General features: G+C 43.4%; 1 protein-coding gene and 2 pseudogenes across 2 annotated transcripts; all 3 read right to left on the reverse strand.

Moving 5' to 3' along the window:
- Window positions 1–3765: 3765 nt before the first annotated feature.
- On the reverse strand, window positions 3766–4586 carry LOC136480575 (uncharacterized; annotated as a pseudogene).
- A 534-nt stretch (window positions 4587–5120) lies between these two features.
- Window positions 5121–10852, reverse strand: LOC136496911 (translocase of chloroplast 101, chloroplastic-like; annotated as a pseudogene).
- A 772-nt stretch (window positions 10853–11624) lies between these two features.
- On the reverse strand, window positions 11625–16407 carry LOC136480584 (uncharacterized). 2 transcript variants are annotated; one of them, XM_066478092.1, is made up of 6 exons: window positions 16083–16407; window positions 15571–15708; window positions 15414–15472; window positions 13682–15319; window positions 12610–12751; window positions 11625–12531 (listed from the first exon to the last, which is right to left on the reverse strand). In XM_066478092.1, the coding sequence occupies exons 2-6, from the start codon at window positions 15683–15685 to the stop codon at window positions 11855–11857; spliced, it is 2631 nt and encodes an 876-aa protein (XP_066334189.1). In that variant the 5' UTR covers window positions 15686–15708; window positions 16083–16407; the 3' UTR covers window positions 11625–11854. The 2 variants fall into 2 exon arrangements, with proteins under 2 accessions (XP_066334189.1, XP_066334183.1); XM_066478086.1 differs by having other exon boundaries at window positions 16021–16407.
- Between the last annotated feature and the right edge of the window lie 2195 nt (window positions 16408–18602).

Raw genomic sequence — 18602 nt, forward strand, 5'->3', positions numbered from 1 at the left:
CTTGCTCTAATGTTAGTAGAGATGCATAAACACTCGTACAACACGCACTCACTCCGGAACACACTCTACGCCTAAGTACTCTCCAAAAATTGAGACTGAGCTAACAAATATCGAGATTGATCAATTCACTGTAAGTGTATCGTTGTCAACTCGTTACCAAGAGAAAAAAAACCAATGCCATTAAATCATACAATAAATTTGAAAAAAAAAATGAACACTCGTGTTAGGTTGAGGAACCTAGCCAACCGAGGTCGCTCGACCTGTGCGAGACCCAGCTCATGGGGCGAATAAAATAGTGCTGGGCCGTGTGGCTGTAGCTGCGGGGGTACTGTAGTCGTGAGCACTGTGGCGCCGAGTTGGGTCGGGTCACCATCGGGGGTACTGTAGCTCAGATAATGTACATGTGGGTATTGTAGCATCGTGGGCATTGTTCGCCCAAGGTTTAGTGCCGTACTGGGAACTGAGGGACGGCCAGACCAGCTTAAATAGCCAGGCCAATAACGCGTAGTAACCTTCGGTTAACCGTTTGTACGAAGCGAGGACGAAAGCGCAAGCGGGTTGCTATGTAGGTGGGCCCACCCCTCAGGTGAGTGGGCTTGTGTCGTGTGTCAGGCCTAGGGTGGGATGTTACAACCTGCATCTTTATTTTACTCGAATGGAATCCATAATCTTGGACTTCATTTCACCCAGAAATGAGCGGTGGAATATCATCAGGATATAGGTTCACTCAAGTAAGGGCATATACAACCAACTAATAGCCTTTTCATATAGTAGCTTGTGAACCACATATTAGATCATTAACATCTAATCCATCTTGATCACTCACAAATTTTCTTAGAGCATGTGCATTAGCTGCCTACAAGTGTGCAGCCTACTATTCTTCTCTTTTCTCTCTCTTTTTCTATAGCTCAGCGAAAATCTGATGCCAACCCTTATGTCTCTTTTACTTTATTACACTTTCGCCTACTTTAGTTTATTACATTTTCTCTAAATCGTCTAAATAGGAAAATAATTCTAGCCGCATGCATGCAGTTCTTTTTACAGGAAAACTACTAGCAGAAAGTTGTGGTTCACAAGATGTGTTTGTACGGTTAGACATTGAAAACTTTGATTACTATCACACACAAAATTATATGAAGACATTGTTGCGCATGGAAAATAGTACAGCCTACGGGATTTGTCCTTCACCTCATCAACTATGTATTAAGTTTTGCTTAAAAACAATTATGGAAGGTAATGACCAAGCATGCTTGTCTATGTTCTGAGCAATGGCGGAGCCAGAAATTATATATTGGAGGGTCAGTCAAAAAGTTTCGATATATATGAACCGAGCATAGTTTGATTGTGTCTGTGTCGACAGCGAGGCTCATGTGGTGACTCATGAATCTCGAAACATACTAGCATAGTATTTTGGAGGTATTTACAGTAGGATAGAATGTGTGCTTGTTAATATAGGGGTGAGCATGTGTGTGCATGTATGTGAGAGTTTCAAGGCGTTCGGCTGGTAAGGTCCCGGCTTGTTTCAGTTTGTTTCAGCTTATTCTCTCTCATAGAATACTATTCAATCATCCAAAACAATCCAAAATGTACTGTTCAACTCACCATCCGAACACCATGTTTGTTTCTGCACTGTGATTTAGAGTAAAAAGAGAGTCGACATATAATAATAGTGCCGCTTGATAATGATAAAGTATTGATAGCCACCGATCGAATTGTCATTAATAGTTAAGTACACGTTCAGTAAAATGTAGATATAATAGAGTGTAAGTATACATTTAGCATAAAACCTAAAATTTTATTAAATGTGTCCTAATATGGTAGGCAAATAAGTTTAGATAAATCTAAATATTCTATTCTAATTGTATTTTATGTTATTTTGTTGTCCAGAAGATATAAAAATATATATGATAAGAAGTTTTTATTATGTTTTTCCAATATAAATATAGATTATTAAATTATATACTAAGTAAAAAATGTTGTGATGTTAGAGGGCAGGGGGGGCATGGCCCCTCCCCCCTCCCCTTGGCTTTGCCCTTGGTTCGACATTGTGCTCACTGAGAACGACCTACGATTCATTTCCTTAAGCATCGGCTGTCGCGCCTGCATCATGACATCGCTCGGCACCGCCATAAGCGTCATGCTCTTCGGCAGGCTCCTGCAGCTGCAGGGGTTCCCCTAGAGCAATTTGACCAGGGGGTGGAGGCTGTGGACCTCAGTGAGTCCAAGAACGACACCTTCATGGCACCTCGCTGGTGCTGCCGGCACACCTCTACCCGGTCATCTAGTGGTGCAGCTAGAAATTATACACAGGGGCGGTGGGTCAAAATGTTTTAATATATACTAAGTGTAGTTCATCTATTTAAGTTCTGTAGTGGAATTTGACCACCCGAGTTAGTCATTAATGGAGGTACTCCTATTTTTCTGGATTTATTTTAGTATTTGGTGATTTAACAATATTATTCATCATGTGGTAGGTGATCGTGTTTGTCGACAGACAAGCGTATGTGGCGACTCATGAATCTTGAAACCTACCAGCTTAGTATTTTGGAGGTGTTTATAGTGAGATAGGATGTGTGCTTGTTAATAGGGGTTGAGCGTGTGTATGAATGTATGTGAGCGTCTGTACCTGTACTACGATTCAGAGTAAAAAGAGAATCGATATATAATAGTAGTGTCGTTCAAGAAGATTGATAATGATAAGGTGTGTGGTATAGCTTTTCTGAGAAGCTATATAAATGGAGAAAAACATGATCAGAAAAGCTAGTCTAACCAGGTTTATACGTTTTAGTGCAGAGTGGCTATGGGGAGAAATACGGTCGGAAAAAAGATGAAAAACGCATCGTTTGGTTTTTCAACTTATAATTAATTTGTACTCCTTTTATAAGTCAGTTCCATTAGAGGAGTCAGAAACTTTTAGGAACCCGGGCAATTCTTATTATGCAAAATATTTAGCTAGAAAATTACAGGGTTCTACTTTAATATAAAGAAATTTTCCTTTTGAACGTCTGCGACGAGCCCGGCCTCCGCCATTGGTCACTTCTGTCTTTTTATAAGAGCAATAGCAGCTTTTTGCTAAGTGACCAAGATATATATTATGTACGAGACAATATTTTTTAAAAAGATAGAGCAACTTATAATTTAGAACAGGGTGAGTACTAAACAAGCCTTATGTGTGTCCCATCCAGTCTCGGATCCTTCTTCAACTCCAAAAACTTAGGAATAATAGATCAACGGAGCAACTAGTTTGAGATTCTGCTAGCGACATTTGAAACCAAATCATCCAATCATCCAAAGGGCTCGTTCGGCTGGTTGAAAAAACAGCCGGATTTCACTCTCTTACAAAATCCTCCTGATTCATCCAGATTCCTCCAAATTTCTCCCAGCGAACAGGGCCAAAACAAAACCACTCCTTACTAAATCAGATTCGACCAGTCTGACTTGAACTCTTGCAAGATTTTTCTAGACTTTGTTGAGCAGCCTGTTACCAAAGGCCATTTGATCACCACTGTTTTAAAATTTTAATCAACGCCATGATAATGACAATGCAAAGCCATCAAGGAACCCCAACTAAACAACACTACCCGGCCAGCTAGCCGGGTTCCACTTCGCATCCCCTTTGCCTTTTTTTTTTTTTTTGGAAAAAAGGGGACCCCTTTGCCCTTTGGAACCCGATACCGGGCGCACACCAGCACGCAGGTGGAATACCCTTTTTGCCCCTCCCCCCGCCTATAAATAACCCCACACCACGAAGCGTCTGATGAATCTACTCCCATTTCTCTGCACACACACTCTGCTTGCTCAGCCTCGGCCATACCACTGCTGTAGGATTTTTTGGTCTTTTGGCAAGGCAGCCAGCCAGCCATGAAACCCCCTCAACTGCCGGCCGGGGAAGGCTCCTGGGCTCACGAGGTCAAGCAGGCCCTCCGTGAGAAACTCCGGCGCTCCTACGGCGCCGCCGCCGCCACACCGGTGCCCAGGCCGGCCAGCGAACCGAGCCGTGGCGCTGACTGCCGTGGCTCGGCTGCCGAGGACCCCATAAGGAGAGTCATGTTCTTGGCTCCCTGGGGTCACACATAAAACACAAACCGAGATCTGGGTTTGCAAGAGCATGGCCGCTTGTGTGGCCATGTCTTGGTCAGATCTGCAAAGAACTGAACCATAAAAAGAACTGGAGCTTGTCTTGTAAATTATGGAGCTTGCTGCTTGCACCATGAACATGAACGCATGGAGGGCTGGTTAGCTAGGTAGATATGGGTATGATGGTGTGAATGGAAAAAAAACGAGGTACGTGTAGTCCATGTCTCTGGTCTTTGGAGAGTCTGAGATCTTAGGAAGTTCATGCATGGCATGGGTCATGGGTGTGGGTTCAAGAGGGAGATCTGAAACTTTTGTAGCCATGAACTTGTTTTCCAGAAATCTTGTAATAAGGGGAACCTGTGAATAGCTATGAGAAAACAATAATCTTCCTGCTTTGCGTGTCCACCTTTGCTTCCATCTCATCTGGTTTGGTTCAGAAAATTCTTCTTCTAGTGGTGATCTTTTTATTATCTATATGCTCTTGTCTGAAACTATCACTTCTTCACTGCCTTATTGATCTGTTCAGTTGTTGGATGCTTTAATCCTAGCCGAGAGGCGACCATGTTCATGAGTTGAAATGTTGAATTCATTGTTTTCTTGCAAAGAAGCGTCTAGAAACTGATATGGTTGACAGAAGGCTTCCCCCTTTGCATGTCAAGGTGATTCATTTGGTTGTGAGGAAAGGCCATTCATTTCCTTCCTTATGATCTGGGGAGCGCTGCTGGGATTTTTTTAGGAACCATGGATCCAGCTACGTGCCCATGAAAGACTAATGATTTGAACACTTGCAAATTTCAAGCAACGAACCTCAACAGATCTAGGAGTTCAATGAGAGATCAAAGACTACCTATTCAACAAAGCTGCATCTTGCAAGGAAGCTGAAAGCTTCTTTTTCGGGATATATTTTTGCAGTATCATATCGTTTGTTATATGTGCAATATCATATCATTATTATAACTTGGACAGAACACACAGAAGTCACCCAGAAAAAGAAGAATAAAAGGAGGCCCTTTTTTATATAGCTAAAAGAAAGCACCTTTGAATTGGACTCCACTTTTCCTATGGATTAATGGAATACGAATCCTATTCTAAACAATAATGAAAAAGACTGCCTCCCACTTGCAAGGGCAAGCCAAACCCAGTGGGCCAATCCTCTTGCTTGCTTTCTCGAGCACCTTATCTTATCTCCAGATATCCACAAAGAAATTGCCAAGGATATTAGCAGAAACAAAGGACTTCACCAATATGATATGCTGCAAATTTAGCGTGTAAATCATGACAATATGTTGCCACCTAAAGACAATTAGACAAGCTATCAGAAACTAAATTTTCAGGGACCACACTTTTTGTATTGCCTGCCTAAAGACAAGCTATCAGAAACTAAATTTTCAGGGGCCACACTTTTTGTGTCTTCTGATTAGAAGGGATGAAACTGCTTAATGAAAGGGAGGCCAAAAAAGACAGCAATTTTTTTTGGGGCATTATGATTCATCAAACGTGTTACTAATTACAATTTTTGACATAATAAGTTGAGTCACTCATCACAGTCATGAAGTTGGCCACCAACTGCGCACTGGATGGAAAAAAAAAAGAAATGCCAGCACAGCTACACTTATCTCGAATCTTGACAGAAAGCGATGGTTCAACTTCCATTCCTAGCAAGTTGCCAGAGTGTGCAGTTTTCAGCTGGGTGCACAAATGATGTGCTTGCCAACCTGTGACTGCTTGGATCTTGGGAGTTCTGAATACAGCAACATTAAGTATGTCAGAAAATTCAAAGGATTTCTTAAGACAGATCAAAGTAAAAGCTTTGAGAACTCCTTTGAACAACAATTCAATGAAATATGGATAAAACTATTGAACTGAGCAAACTATTCCAGTGGTTTGTTCGATAAGCAGACACCCCAGTCAAAATTTCCATGGCGTAAATGCCAAGGCAATTCTAATCAAGTTTGACATTTTTTACCCAGTCTTTACTTAAAGTTTTCAATTCTAATCAAGTTTGACATTTTTTACCCAGTCTTTACTGAAAGTTTTCAAAGGTCAAAATACATATCACTGGCGATTGCTACTAATACTATAAGCATACTGACAAGGATGTAACATTTCTTTATATGGCTTTGCTTACTGTAGAACAAGGACTCATGCAACACTAATTGTAACAGTTCTCAAACAGAAAAGATAAAGATACCAGATACAACTGCAATCTATTAACAGAAATACAATACAGTCTGAAGTCTGAAGAGAACAAAGTGGATTCAGAAAAGAGTTGTATGTGCCATGAGTCGTGACCAAAAAAAGAACCTAGATCATTTATTAGTCTGGTACTCTGGAAGCCATTTGCCCAATATACTTAGTATTTGTTTCTTAAGTAGATATTTAGCCCAACACATTTCCTTAGCCAGCTGAGCCCAACAGAGTTCTTTATCCATTATAAGCCCAACACAGTTCTTTATCCATTAAGCCCAACACAGTTCCTTAGTCACTTAGCCAAACAAAGATCCTTAGCCACTTCACTGGAAGCAATTCAGGCTCATATATGAGAGATCTAATATTTGTTCTTGGATGTTTGCAATGTATACAACAACAACAACAACAACAACAACAAAGCCTGTCAGTCCCAAACAAGTTGGGGTAGGCTAGAGTTGAAACCCACCAAGAGCCCCAAGTCACGGTTCAAGCATATCAATAGCTGCTTTCCAAGCACTCCTATTCAAACATAGATCTCTAGGTATATCCCAAGCATTCAAATCTCTTTTTATTGCCTCCCCCCATGTCAATTTTAGTCTACCTCTACCTCTCCTCACATTATTAGCTTGGCTTAGGACTCCACAATGCACTGGTGCCTCTGAAGGTCTCCTTTGAACATGGCCAAACCACCTCAACAATGCACTAGTGCCTCTGGATCTTTGCAATGTATAATGCATTTTTTTTGTAAATAAATACAAACAGATTTAAAGAACAAGGACGACCATATGACTGATATCCAACAAGTAAACAAGTCTACATACTATAACAAAGTATACATGAATTGCAATTTGCAATAGCCAAACATTAGTGTGGAAGGCACAGGGAAGAGACTGAATGGAGGAATGACTAACAAGCTTCAACAGTAGTTATAACCAACAAGTAGAAAAACAGAAGGAACAAGGAGAGGATACAAAATATTAGGGTTCAAAATTGTCACACTAACCAGTGCTACTCAGCATTAGGATCTGCACCAGGGTGCATCTTGTTCCACAAATACATTATCACTGAACAGGTACCTAAAAGGGCAATGTTCAGCTGTTCTGAAGTGTTGGCCTTGATGCTGACCCGTCCAGTTAGTTTGTTGTTTACATCAACATGAACTGCCATGTTTGAAGACCTTCCAACAGAGACTTGGGAATCCAAATTTGCAGCCATGGTCCACTCTTTACGCCATTTCACTAAGGATGCACCCAAAGTGGCAAGGCCTTGACCTACAGGATAGCTTTTTTCACGAAGAGTTGCCTCCATATTCACTCCATATGCAGCATCACCTCTCATGGACACAGCACCAGTGTTGCCTGATAGTGTTAACCTGTTACCAACTAAAAGCTTGTCTTCAAACTTTGCTCCAGCCACCATGGTATTTCCCAAAAAAGTCATGGATAAACCACCGGTAGTGACGTTTTTCTTGAAGTTTTTGAATTTGGTCTCCCCTCTGAGGGTGTAAGCAAGCTGGTTCATCATTGTTTGGATGTCAAAGCCAGCCAGGCTTGAGGCATAGTCTCCATGCTTAACTGACATCAAGGAATCCAAATGGATGGTGAACTCTCTCTTGTCCTTGTTAACTTGAACCCACAGAGAAGCTGGATATTTGTTAGCAACATCATGGCTATGTTGGACACTCACACCGTCAAATCCATAATCATGATCCCATCCATCAGGATTGTTAACAGCGCGCACCAGGAGGTTTGGTGTAGACACAAGGCTCCGATAGCGGTACACAGGATCATCAGAATCAAATGAAGATGGCAAGGTCCATTCTGGCATAGGATATCTATCTGTATCATATCCATCATCGGGATGATCATCATCAGAAGGTACATCATTATCATCGCCCTCTTTCTTCTTCATTTCCTTAAATCTTTCGAGCTGTTCCTTCAACTGCTTCTTCTGAAGAAGCTTAGTTCGGTAATCATATTCATCAAAATACAACTTTTGTTGCTCCTTAGAGAGCTTTGCAACCTGGGATTTACTTAGTGGCTTGAAGGGAGGAAGCTGATCATAGTCATCTTCTTCATCCTCTTGGTCCCCGTTCAACAATTCATCTAGGTCAAAATCTGAGTCCACACTCCCAACATTATGTTCATTGGAACGCCTAGGGTGCTCTCTAGATTGCAACAAAGATGATAAGAAGTAAGGAATTGGAGGCACCTGGAAAAAGCGACCTAAAAAACTTGTAGAAGACGCACGACGGTTTGAGAGACTGTCAATCTCAGCAATCATCTTCAGTGAGTAGCATAGGAGAAGGAGGAGCCGCCTCCAGATAAGGCCATCAGGAAGCACCTTTTCACCTTCTGCGTTCCTCTGACATTCATGATGGTTCTCCACAAGGGCCACTGGATTTTGAATTCGAGGATCATTAGTTATCTGCCGGATGCTTTGCTGAATTGCACGAGTTCGATGGGTCACAATCATATCATAGTTCACCGCGGAACCATTAGGGCCTTCAGGGGGATCTGCTCCTGAGTGAGTGAGAGTAATAATTGTTCTGGGCCATATTGACAGGCCTAGCACACTGGTAATGCCTCGCAAGAGAGATAGGCTATTTGCCTCCTCTCGCTGTGTATCAAGCCTATCAACATACAGAATAATATCTGGAGGGCATCTCTTCATATACTTCTTAACAGCTTTGAGCACTTTCCTATTTGATTTGTCATCTTTGGCCGAAGTCCCAAGCCCAGGGGTGTCAATGACACGAAACTTAACACCATCAACAACTCCAGTAATCTCCTTCACAGATGATGTTGCCGGTAGAAAAGCATTTGTTTTGGATTTATCTTCCCCGAAGATGGAATTTATTGTTGCGCTCTTCCCGACTCCAGTCTTCCCAAGGACTAATACATTGCAGGAGAATTCAAGGTCCTCAGTTCCCTCTGCCTCATGCTGCAAAGCCCTCTTCCAGGCATTCTCGATCTCTGAGGAATGGTTTGTCATCCTTACGCGCCTGAAACCTTCAACAAGACTAAGCCGATACAACACTTGTACTGGTACCTGATGGTTAGTATCATACCCCAATCTATGAACAAGACGCATGTACTTGATTCGTGCCATGTCCACCTTTCTGTATATCTTCTTTTCCTCGTCGGTCATCTCTTTCTCAGGGTCAGCAGTTACTTCTGGCACAGGAGCAGAAGCCATGCTCGTCCTAGCATTGCTGGCTACAGTAGGAGGCAGCTGCCTGGGTTCAGAAGATTCAACTGGGAAAACCTTAGCCTTGCCTTGTTCAGGTGAGCTGCTTGCAGCCCTTAGAAGCTCGATCAAAGCTATAAGCTCAACCTCCTTTCCATTCATCTCCTCTTCATAGTCATCATCGCCATTGATCTCTGCATCATCCGAATCATCCAAACCAAAGAGTGTGCCTTTGGAAGTAGGCACATTGTCCTCCAATTCTTTTGCAAGAAGTTCCACAGCATCGTCGCTTGAAGAGATTGGGATGGATGTAAGATCATCAGAAGCATCGTGGTAACCGTCACCTTCCTCATCTACCTTATTATGGCCACCATCTGCAATGGAGTCTGGGTTATCAACATTATCACGAACTTGTGCGCCGTCGGATGTGACCTCTCCTGTGGCAGCATATTCAGGACTAGTATCAAGCTTGGCTGTACTACCTTTTGCATCGGACTCGCCGCTGCAAAGTTCAGCACCAGCATCCTCTCCTTCTGTAGCACCCGGAATAGGAAGTGATTCAGCAACCTCACGATCAGGCACGCCCTTCCCTTCCAAAGCATCCACGGTGCCCAGGTCATTGACCCCAGCAACAGGCATCAGTAAAGGCTCAGGCTCCGCGCCATTGACAGCCTGCTCCCCCTGCTTATCATCATCCTTCAGCACGGTACCATCTGAAACGGTCACGAAATCAGCTGATGCGGCGGGCTCCCCGCCATCCTGTGCGCCAATGAAGCTCCCGGAAGTTTGCAAGCTACCACCCAGCGAACCCTCGGCGTCCGTACCGTCGCCATCCGCAATGACGCCGCCATCCAACCCGTTCCTCGCGCCAGCATCGAGCACTTCGAAGACGCTCTCGGAGCTGTCCTCCAGCGGCTCCTCCGCGTCGCCCAAGCTGTCCCCGCCCTCGGGCGCCGCCGCAGCGGCAACCCCCGCCGCCGCCTCGCTGCCGGGGACCGGGCTGGGGTCCTCGGACGTCGGCGGCACCCTGGCCACGATGAAGAAGAAGCCGTTGGACACCTCCTCAGCCAGGTCGGCGTCGTCGCCGGAGCTGGCGGTGGTGTCGTCGAAGGACTCGCTGACGTCCTCCTCCGTGGACGAGAGCTGCGCCGCGACCCGCGGGGCGGCGAGCACCGCTGCGCGCGCGCGCGGCGTCGGCGGCGTGGAGGAGGCGGCGGCGGGGAGGAGGAGGCCGAGGAGAGCGACGACGCGTCGTCGTCGTCGTCTAGCGAGGAGAGCCGCGCGCGCACCAGCAGCGCCATGGCGGCGCGGTAGGCGAGCTCGCCGAGGAGAGTCCCAGTAAAATTTGGATTCGAAGGCGTCGGCTCCGCCCTCTGGTTTCTGGTTAACCAATTTTTTTTTGTTTATTTTTTGCGGGAGCTGGAAGGGTCCCGAAGTAGCGAGGCTTGAGGAGGGTTGGATTCCGATTCGGTTGGGTTGGGGGTGGGTGAGGTGGAGGGTCAAAGCAGCGGGCGACGGAGTTAGGGTTTGGATTGGACTGGACTCTACTGCTCTGGGCAAAATACCCGATACCCATTACCTGTACCCGAATTACCCGAATCCGGACCCGAATTACCCGAACCCGAGGTACCCGATACCAAATTCGGATTGCGATTTTGATTACCCGAAATTAGTTTGGGTAATTCGGGTAATATCCCCCGATACCCAAACTACCCAAAGATTTATTTTTGTCTTTGTATTTATCATGTGTTGTTAGCTGAACCATTTAACTTATCACTTTATTAGAATATAATTCTCTCTATTTGAATAAGTGACTGTAATATATTATTCACTACAAATTGCTATTGAAATTCTATAGAAATTGCTGCTGAAATTATGTATAGATCGCTACTGAAATTTAGTGCAGTTTGTTGTTTTCTGTAAATTTGGGTATATCGGGTAATACCCGAACCCGAATTATCGGGTACCCGAATTTGCGGGTAGTGTTTTTTCGGGGTAATATCGGGTAGCAATTTTTATTACCCGAATTTTAAATTACCCAAATTACCCGACCCGAAAAAATCGAGTAACCCGAACGCCCAGGCTTAGTACTCACGTTTCAACCGCAACGTTTACATGGACAGCAGGGACCAGTTTTAATGATAAGTAAGTCTTTCCTTCCATTTTTCACTTAAATTAGGTGCATATTTAATATTTTCCTCCTCTGTAGAATTAAATCCATTCTTCCTTCTATTCTAACTGAGGACACAAACATAGAATGTTTCGTTAGTGACATTTCATCTTAGGAATACTACACAATTTCTCGAGCGAGCTACCGATATACAGATATAGGACAACACATGGAACAAAAACCTTGTGGCTGTCAACTGGTATCGTTAGTGAGGGGATCCAACATCTGCTAGGAAGACGAGCCAGTCAGAAGATCAGCAACCACTTCATCGATCAAGGAACCTAACAACTCCGCCGCTATGTCTCCGCCAGCTTGGTATGATTCCATCTTGAAATCAACCCAGCTCCCCAGAGGACTACTCATTTCCCTGTACACAAGCTCATCCACCATCCACTCCTCGGCAACCTTCAGGCTGGTCATCTCTCGATGGATTTCTTCCGCTGACAAGTTCTGCAGAACTGCCATCCCCATAAACCATAAGCTGTAGCCAGCGTTGAAGTAGTAAGCGCATTTCACACTCAATAATTCATTGACACAATCAAAGAGCAGCCTCCGCCTCAGTCTATAACCTTTGCCCTCTTCACCAGCCAACAACCTAATATTGCCATTTAATTCCTCCAACAGATGTGGATCCAGAATACCTGAATTTCCAAACCACTCCCAATAAGAGAAAATGTGCCGGGCAGGAGAGCTAGCATTCAGTATCTCTCTTATAAACTCCACCTCTTGTCTATTATCCATATGACATGAGCTGCTACTTTCTGATCGAGGGATTTCTGCTGTAGCCACTGTGATTGATGAGGCTGTGTCAGAATATTCTGAAGAGGCATCCGCTTCTAGGAATTTGTTGAAGTGTGTCGAGTCAGAAGTTGTTGCTCCTTCAGTTGAACTAAACAATCTTGTTCCTGCAAGAGTAAAACAGGAAAGATTTTGAGAAAGGTCCATGTCTACTGTTATGGCAAATTCCAAGCTACTCTATTTACCATTTGCACTCCTCCAGCTCTCTGATGAGCTGCAGGTTTCCGTTGAAATAGAAGCCTCCCATGCGAAAAGGGGACTTCGGCCAAGATGCTCAACCTCTGCTCGATCCGTGACATCATGATCATACTTCACAGGCTGAGATGACTGATCAAAGGTAGATATGTTAGCATAAAGATTAATGTTTAACCTGTTATGTATACATTAATACCGACAAAGTCCTCTTTATATCGGTGTCAATCTACAGTTTTTTAGCAACAAAATAAGACTGTTCAACTCTTAATCCAAGCCTGTTCGCTTGCTCGTAAACGATCGTAAATTTCCAGCCGGGAACAGTGTTTTTCTCTCACACCAAACCAGCCAATAGTAAATAATCCACGATACGATACGGCCTCCCGAACAGACTGATAAAGGAGTTCCCTTCAAATATAAGGATCTATGGCATTAAGTCACTGCTTCTAACTTCACTCTGATCTCATTATTTGCATCCTCAGTTAGAATAGATGGAAAAAGGGATCTAATTATAAGAAAAAGTAAGACATGCACCTGATTATACTGAAAATAGAATATATGGAGTATGCACCTAATTTTAGTGAAAAATGAAGGATTTACCATGTGAACTGCTTATGACTATGAGCAAAAGTCATTTGCCATTATCTGGCGCACAAGTCAGGAACAAACTATCACTCCATATCTCTTCTTTCTGATGAGCAATACGGGGGATGGGCCTCTCTTTAGTGCAGGAATAAAATATATGTATATTTTGATGTATTATGAGCAACTGCCTACTGTATAGTCAAAACCTTTCCAAACTTCGTTCACACAAAAAAAAAGTCTTTCCAAACTTCCAATACAAGAAAACTAAACACGTGTGTTATAAAATGTGTACCTTATATGGAGAGAAATTCCCATGCCTAAACTAACATAAAGTAATTCCCTTTCAAGTTTACTCTGATCTGATATAGTAACAACTAGCAAACATCATATGCTCAGAACTAGCAACTTAATATGCAAGAGATGGTGCTGACAAAAGGATCTGACTGAAAGACGTGCACCAGAGTCTCTGTCATGCCATACCTGGACACTTCTAGTAGAAAGATCTGTCTGGGGGAGAGTAGCTTTTCCATCACTGAAAGACTGTAATGACTCCCTATCATAATCAGTAGAAGCAATGCTAGATGTTTCACATGCTGATGCCATATCTTCCAAAGCTGTTGAAGTGTGGTGCACTTGGACACCTTTGGCTGGCTTAGTGTAGGGCGATCTTACACCAGACGTCAACTCTCTCAATTTCTGCTCCAATAGGAGTCCCAAAAAATCACCATCAATGACATCAAGTTTAGTGTTTGATGTATTGCTTGAAGTTGACACAGCGCTCAGATTCCACATAAATTGTTTTTCCAATGAATGATTGGGGAAGTGGATGCCATGTAGTGACTTATCAACTGGTGAGGTAAATGTGAATGAAACAATCTCAGTGCTGATTTTCTTTTTGTTTGTTGAAAAAGATGATTGCTCATCAATCACAATATTGTGTCGAACCCGCCTCTGGCTTCTGTCAGAATGAATACTATCACTTGACTGGCTTGTATCAGAGTACACTCTCCTGTCTTGTAATCTTCTTGGCTTCGGTATTGCTTTGGGTATAGAACTATTTCTTACATTTGCATGAGCATTTGGCTGCAAGTCCACCTTTCTGCTACCTTGACTACTGTTTTCAGCAAATGTGCTGGCCGCCCTCACCTTTCTGGGATTGGCATTTATTTGGTGAATATTGCTCCGTTGTCTGCTAGGGGTTGCTGGGTTTGAATTCACCTTATGTTTGGTGCCCGTAGCATTCTGTTTTCTGTTGTTTGGCACAGGCACACTGGACGAACTTGTGCCCATTTGGTTACTATCCTTTTGCCGGTTCAACCTAGTTCTTTCAGCCATGCTATTTTCAGGGTTCTTGCGAGTTTCAAGCTTTCTACCACCTTTTCTCATGCCCCCTTTTTCTTGGAGATGCATAGCTCGAGCAGTGTCTAATCTATTACCGGGTTTGACCTTTGGACCAACTGGAGCACATCCATTTGACTGTGAGATCCTGGAAGACAAGGCACCCTCTGAACCTCTTAATCTTCCATCTGAAGGTTTTCCACTTGGCGGCCTAAAAGATGCAGGACCATCATGTTTCCTCATTGCTTCATTAAGCTTCTGTGACCTTTGTTGGATTCCTATGATCTCTCCTGGATTGTAGGCACGTGCAGCATTTGGACTCCCAACATCATGAACTCTGAAAGAACTGATATTTTCTACTCCAGGCCTGATGATCCTCGATGCTGCTTCCATTATATCAGCAGCATTCCTGCTGGATATATGGTTAGGGTTTTTCATGGGAGACAACAACTTATACTGTGCAACAGATAGTGTCCTCTTGGCAAGTCTTGGAGGCAGTGCTTCCATTTTATACCGATCAATAGGACTACCCGGCATCTTAAGGGGACTACCAGCATAACTTCTGCCAATCAAATCCTCATGGATGTTGGTTTGCAAAGGTGGTTGCACGGTTAATGGCACGTGATTGGATTCAGGTGAGCTTGCCGCAGGCATAGAATCCAAACCCATAAGCCTAGCAACGACCGTCGGACTCCTTCTTGACTGAGCTTCTTCATCAATTACTGAAGATGAGCAGCTATGTTCACTGCTTTCCTTCAAGCTTGGGGCGTCTTCAAGGATCTGTGGAATACACAAAATCATAGTATATTCAGGACTCTGAGATAAGCAACACACTGGACGGCACAGGGAAATAAATAGGGGCAAAAGAACGCACTGAATTTGACCGTGTACTTGGTGTACTATCATCAATATCCTTCCCATCTCCAGCATTCTCTGCAAAGAAAAATCAGGATACAAATTTAGCCCGACCCCTTGTAAAAAATGTACCTTGTGCACAGCAATCACTGGACTCCTATTGCAAAAATTCTTACTCAGAATTGGAGAACTGCTCGTGCTCCCGACGAACATGCGCTTCTTAGACTTATTTCCCCAATCGAAGAGGGAAAAGAAACCATGCCCCTTGGAAGCAGGTTTCTCCACATCCATTTCTCCTCACCACCTAAACAAACCTGCGAATACAACACCTCGTGTAAACACAAAGAATCAACAGAATACAAGAGAACTAAACCATTTCGCCCAAATGCAGGTAAAGGTAGCTAATCAAGACAGCTCTGCTCCCAGAACCAAATCTTCATCCCGAATTTGACCCAGGAAAACCCGCAGAAAACCAAAAGATTCCGACCAAGAGCTGACTCCCGCGTCCTATCCTACCAGCGACCTTGTACGAATTTAACCAGAATGTAGGTAGTCCCAAGCACAAACCACTCCAAGAATCCACAGGCCGCCCACACAAAAGACACAGAACGCCATAAAGAAGCAACCTTTCCGAGGCTGCGGCGGCAACGGCACCAGCAGCAGCGGGGTCAACGGCGCGGGGACTCACGGAGCCGGAGCCCAACCCGAGGCAAATCGCGGCGCAGAGCAATCTGGATCGAGCCGCATTGGGCCGCCGCGCCACCCTCGCCGTGGAAGCTCCCCAAGCAGCGACCTTTTCTTTTCTCCCCCGACGAGCACCCGGAGCGAACGGCGCCGTGGAAAGAGGAGGATCCGTGCGGGGGGAGCGCGTCACGTTAGGGTTCTCGCTGCGGCCGGGAGGATGCGGGGGTGGAGGGAGGTGGCCGCGGCTGCGGAATCCATTAATGCCGCCTGCGTGAGGTGGGGTGGGAGAGAGAGAGAGAGGAGACGGGGTTGCCGGATTGGAGGGAGGGGAGAGAGGATGACGCTTATCAGCCGGCTTATCAATGTACAGTGTTTTTTCTCTCGGACGCGTTTAGATGCAAATTTTTTGGCGCGTTTAGATGCAAAATTTTTTTTTGAGTTTTTGGCTACTGTAGCAGTTTTGTTTGTATTTTGCAATTAGTGTTTAATTATGGACTAATTAGGTTCGAAAGTTTCGTCTCGTGATCTCTCACCCAACTGTGTAATTAGTTTTTTTTCGTCTATATTTAGTACTCTATGCATGTGCCGCAAGATTTGATGTGATGGATATTGCGCCAAAATTTTTGTAAACTAAACCTGACCTAAGATAGTTTCAGCTGACTTTATCAGCCGGCTTATGCCGAACAGAGCCTCGCTTTCTCCCTCAATCTCTCTCTCTCTCACTCGTAGTACTTCTGCTGCTCTGCTCGTGGTTGTTTTTGCTCTTATAAAAAAAAAGAACAATTTTGGTCGTTTTCGTGATGTAATGTAAAGTAACGAGATTTGGGCGTTTGGGGCTGGATGATTTGGCGCCAGATTTTTGGAGTTTTCTGGGGCGGTTAGCTGTTATTACTAAGTCCGGGGCAAAAGAATGTTTTTTTTTGTGTGTGCTCATGTGGGGAGCACACTGGATTTGCAGATACCCTCCGTTCTAATTTACAATTCGTTTGACTTTTTTAACTCTAAATTTGACCACTCGTCTTATTTAAAAAATATACAAGCATAGTTAAATTTAAGTCATTCTTGAAGAACTTTTGTTAATAAAACAAGCCATAATAAAAATAATAATATTTTGCATAAATTTTTGAATAAGACAAGTGGTCAAACTTAGAGTAAAAAAAAAGTAAAATGAACTATAATTTAGAACGGATTTAGTAGAAAGGAAAAGGAGAGAGAATTTCTTTTTAAATAAAATAACAAAAGGAGAGAGATTAATGGCTGCTTCGGTCTACTGCATCTTCTTCTCCAGCCTCCAGGCATTAACTGGTGCACAGTGCAATGGCGTACCGCGTTAGTTAGCTGTGCCGTCCACGATGTCGGATGAAGCGGTGGCTACTGGCCAGAGCCAGCATTTTGGCTGCTGTGAACCATGCATGGCGAATTGGCAATCCCCCGGAAGTGTCTTGAGATGGCTGGATTTTATTACCTTTGTGAGGTTATTGTAGCATTTTGCAATAGGTTTGGTTGGATTTTTTTTTTCAGTTTTTGGGATTTCATTCAGAACTTGTTTAGTAGAGGAGCATTTCTCTGACAAAGAAAGCGCGCTGTTTTTGGCAGTCTATGAATAGTAGTACGTTTGGCAATATTATTTGCTTGTCATTTGCCAAATTCTAAAGAAGAAAACTATTGCTTGTCATTTGCCAAATTCTAAAGAAGAAAACTGCAGTGTAATCTACTACTATACCTATGTTATTATGATATGGTACCACCCCAATATAACAGTATGCTTATTGTGTTTGTTACATCGAACTTGGCAAGCTAGAATTTGACTACTTGTCCAAAAAATTTGGCCAAATGTAATTTTTAGTTGTACACCCTCTGTTCCAAATGTAAGTTGTTATGGTAACCAAGATGCATAGCTTTTATTATGTATCTAGATATAAGGTATATTTAGGTGTTTAGCAAAAACAATACTTGGAGAAGTCAAATTGACTTATAATTTTGAACATATGCCTTGTTTAGATTGATGTTAGGAATCAGTATTTGGCACTGTAGCGTTTTCGTTTGTATTTGACAATTATTGTCCAATCATAGCCTAACTAGGCTCAAAAGATTCGTCTCGTAATTTACAATCAAACTGTGTAATTAGTTATTTTTTTATCTATATTTAATACTCCATGCATGTATCCAAAGATTTGATGTGATGGAGAGAGGGTTAAAAAACTTGCAATCTAAACAAGGCCAAAGAAAATATTAAGGTACCGTTTGGTTTAAGGAGCAGTAATGTAAGTGGAAATGGAATCAGATAACGCTCTGTGCATGGAACTGAAAATCGGAGCAAATAACACCGATTAAACCTGTGTAAAGCTAATTTTGTGTGTGTGTGTGTGGGTGGGGAGGTTATGTTACATTTTAGAGAACCAAACAGCATGTATTTTCCTTATTATATAGTGGGCAACAACCTCACTAGCCGTCGACTACCAAGGCTCTGCGTGGAGGACGGTTGTTTGCGATTGAGTACCCTGCCGTGCCGGGCTGCCGGCCC

This window comes from Miscanthus floridulus, chromosome 1 (genome assembly GCF_019320115.1).
Source record: "Miscanthus floridulus cultivar M001 chromosome 1, ASM1932011v1, whole genome shotgun sequence".
NCBI classification, from domain to species: domain Eukaryota; kingdom Viridiplantae; phylum Streptophyta; class Magnoliopsida; order Poales; family Poaceae; genus Miscanthus; species Miscanthus floridulus.

Bases quoted from the DNA above. Each gene is read 5' to 3' on its own strand.
- LOC136480584 (XM_066478092.1), bottom strand. From the start codon at position 15,685: ATGGATGTGGAGAAACCTGCTTCCAAGGGGCATGGTTTCTTTTCCCTC. The intron at 15,473-15,570 runs GTAAGAATTTTT...TTTTCTTTGCAG, and splicing joins GAGCAGTTCTCCAATTCTGA to AGAATGCTGGAGATGGGAAG. The intron at 12,532-12,609 runs GTAAATAGAGTA...TTACTCTTGCAG, and splicing joins GAGCTGGAGGAGTGCAAATG to GAACAAGATTGTTTAGTTCA.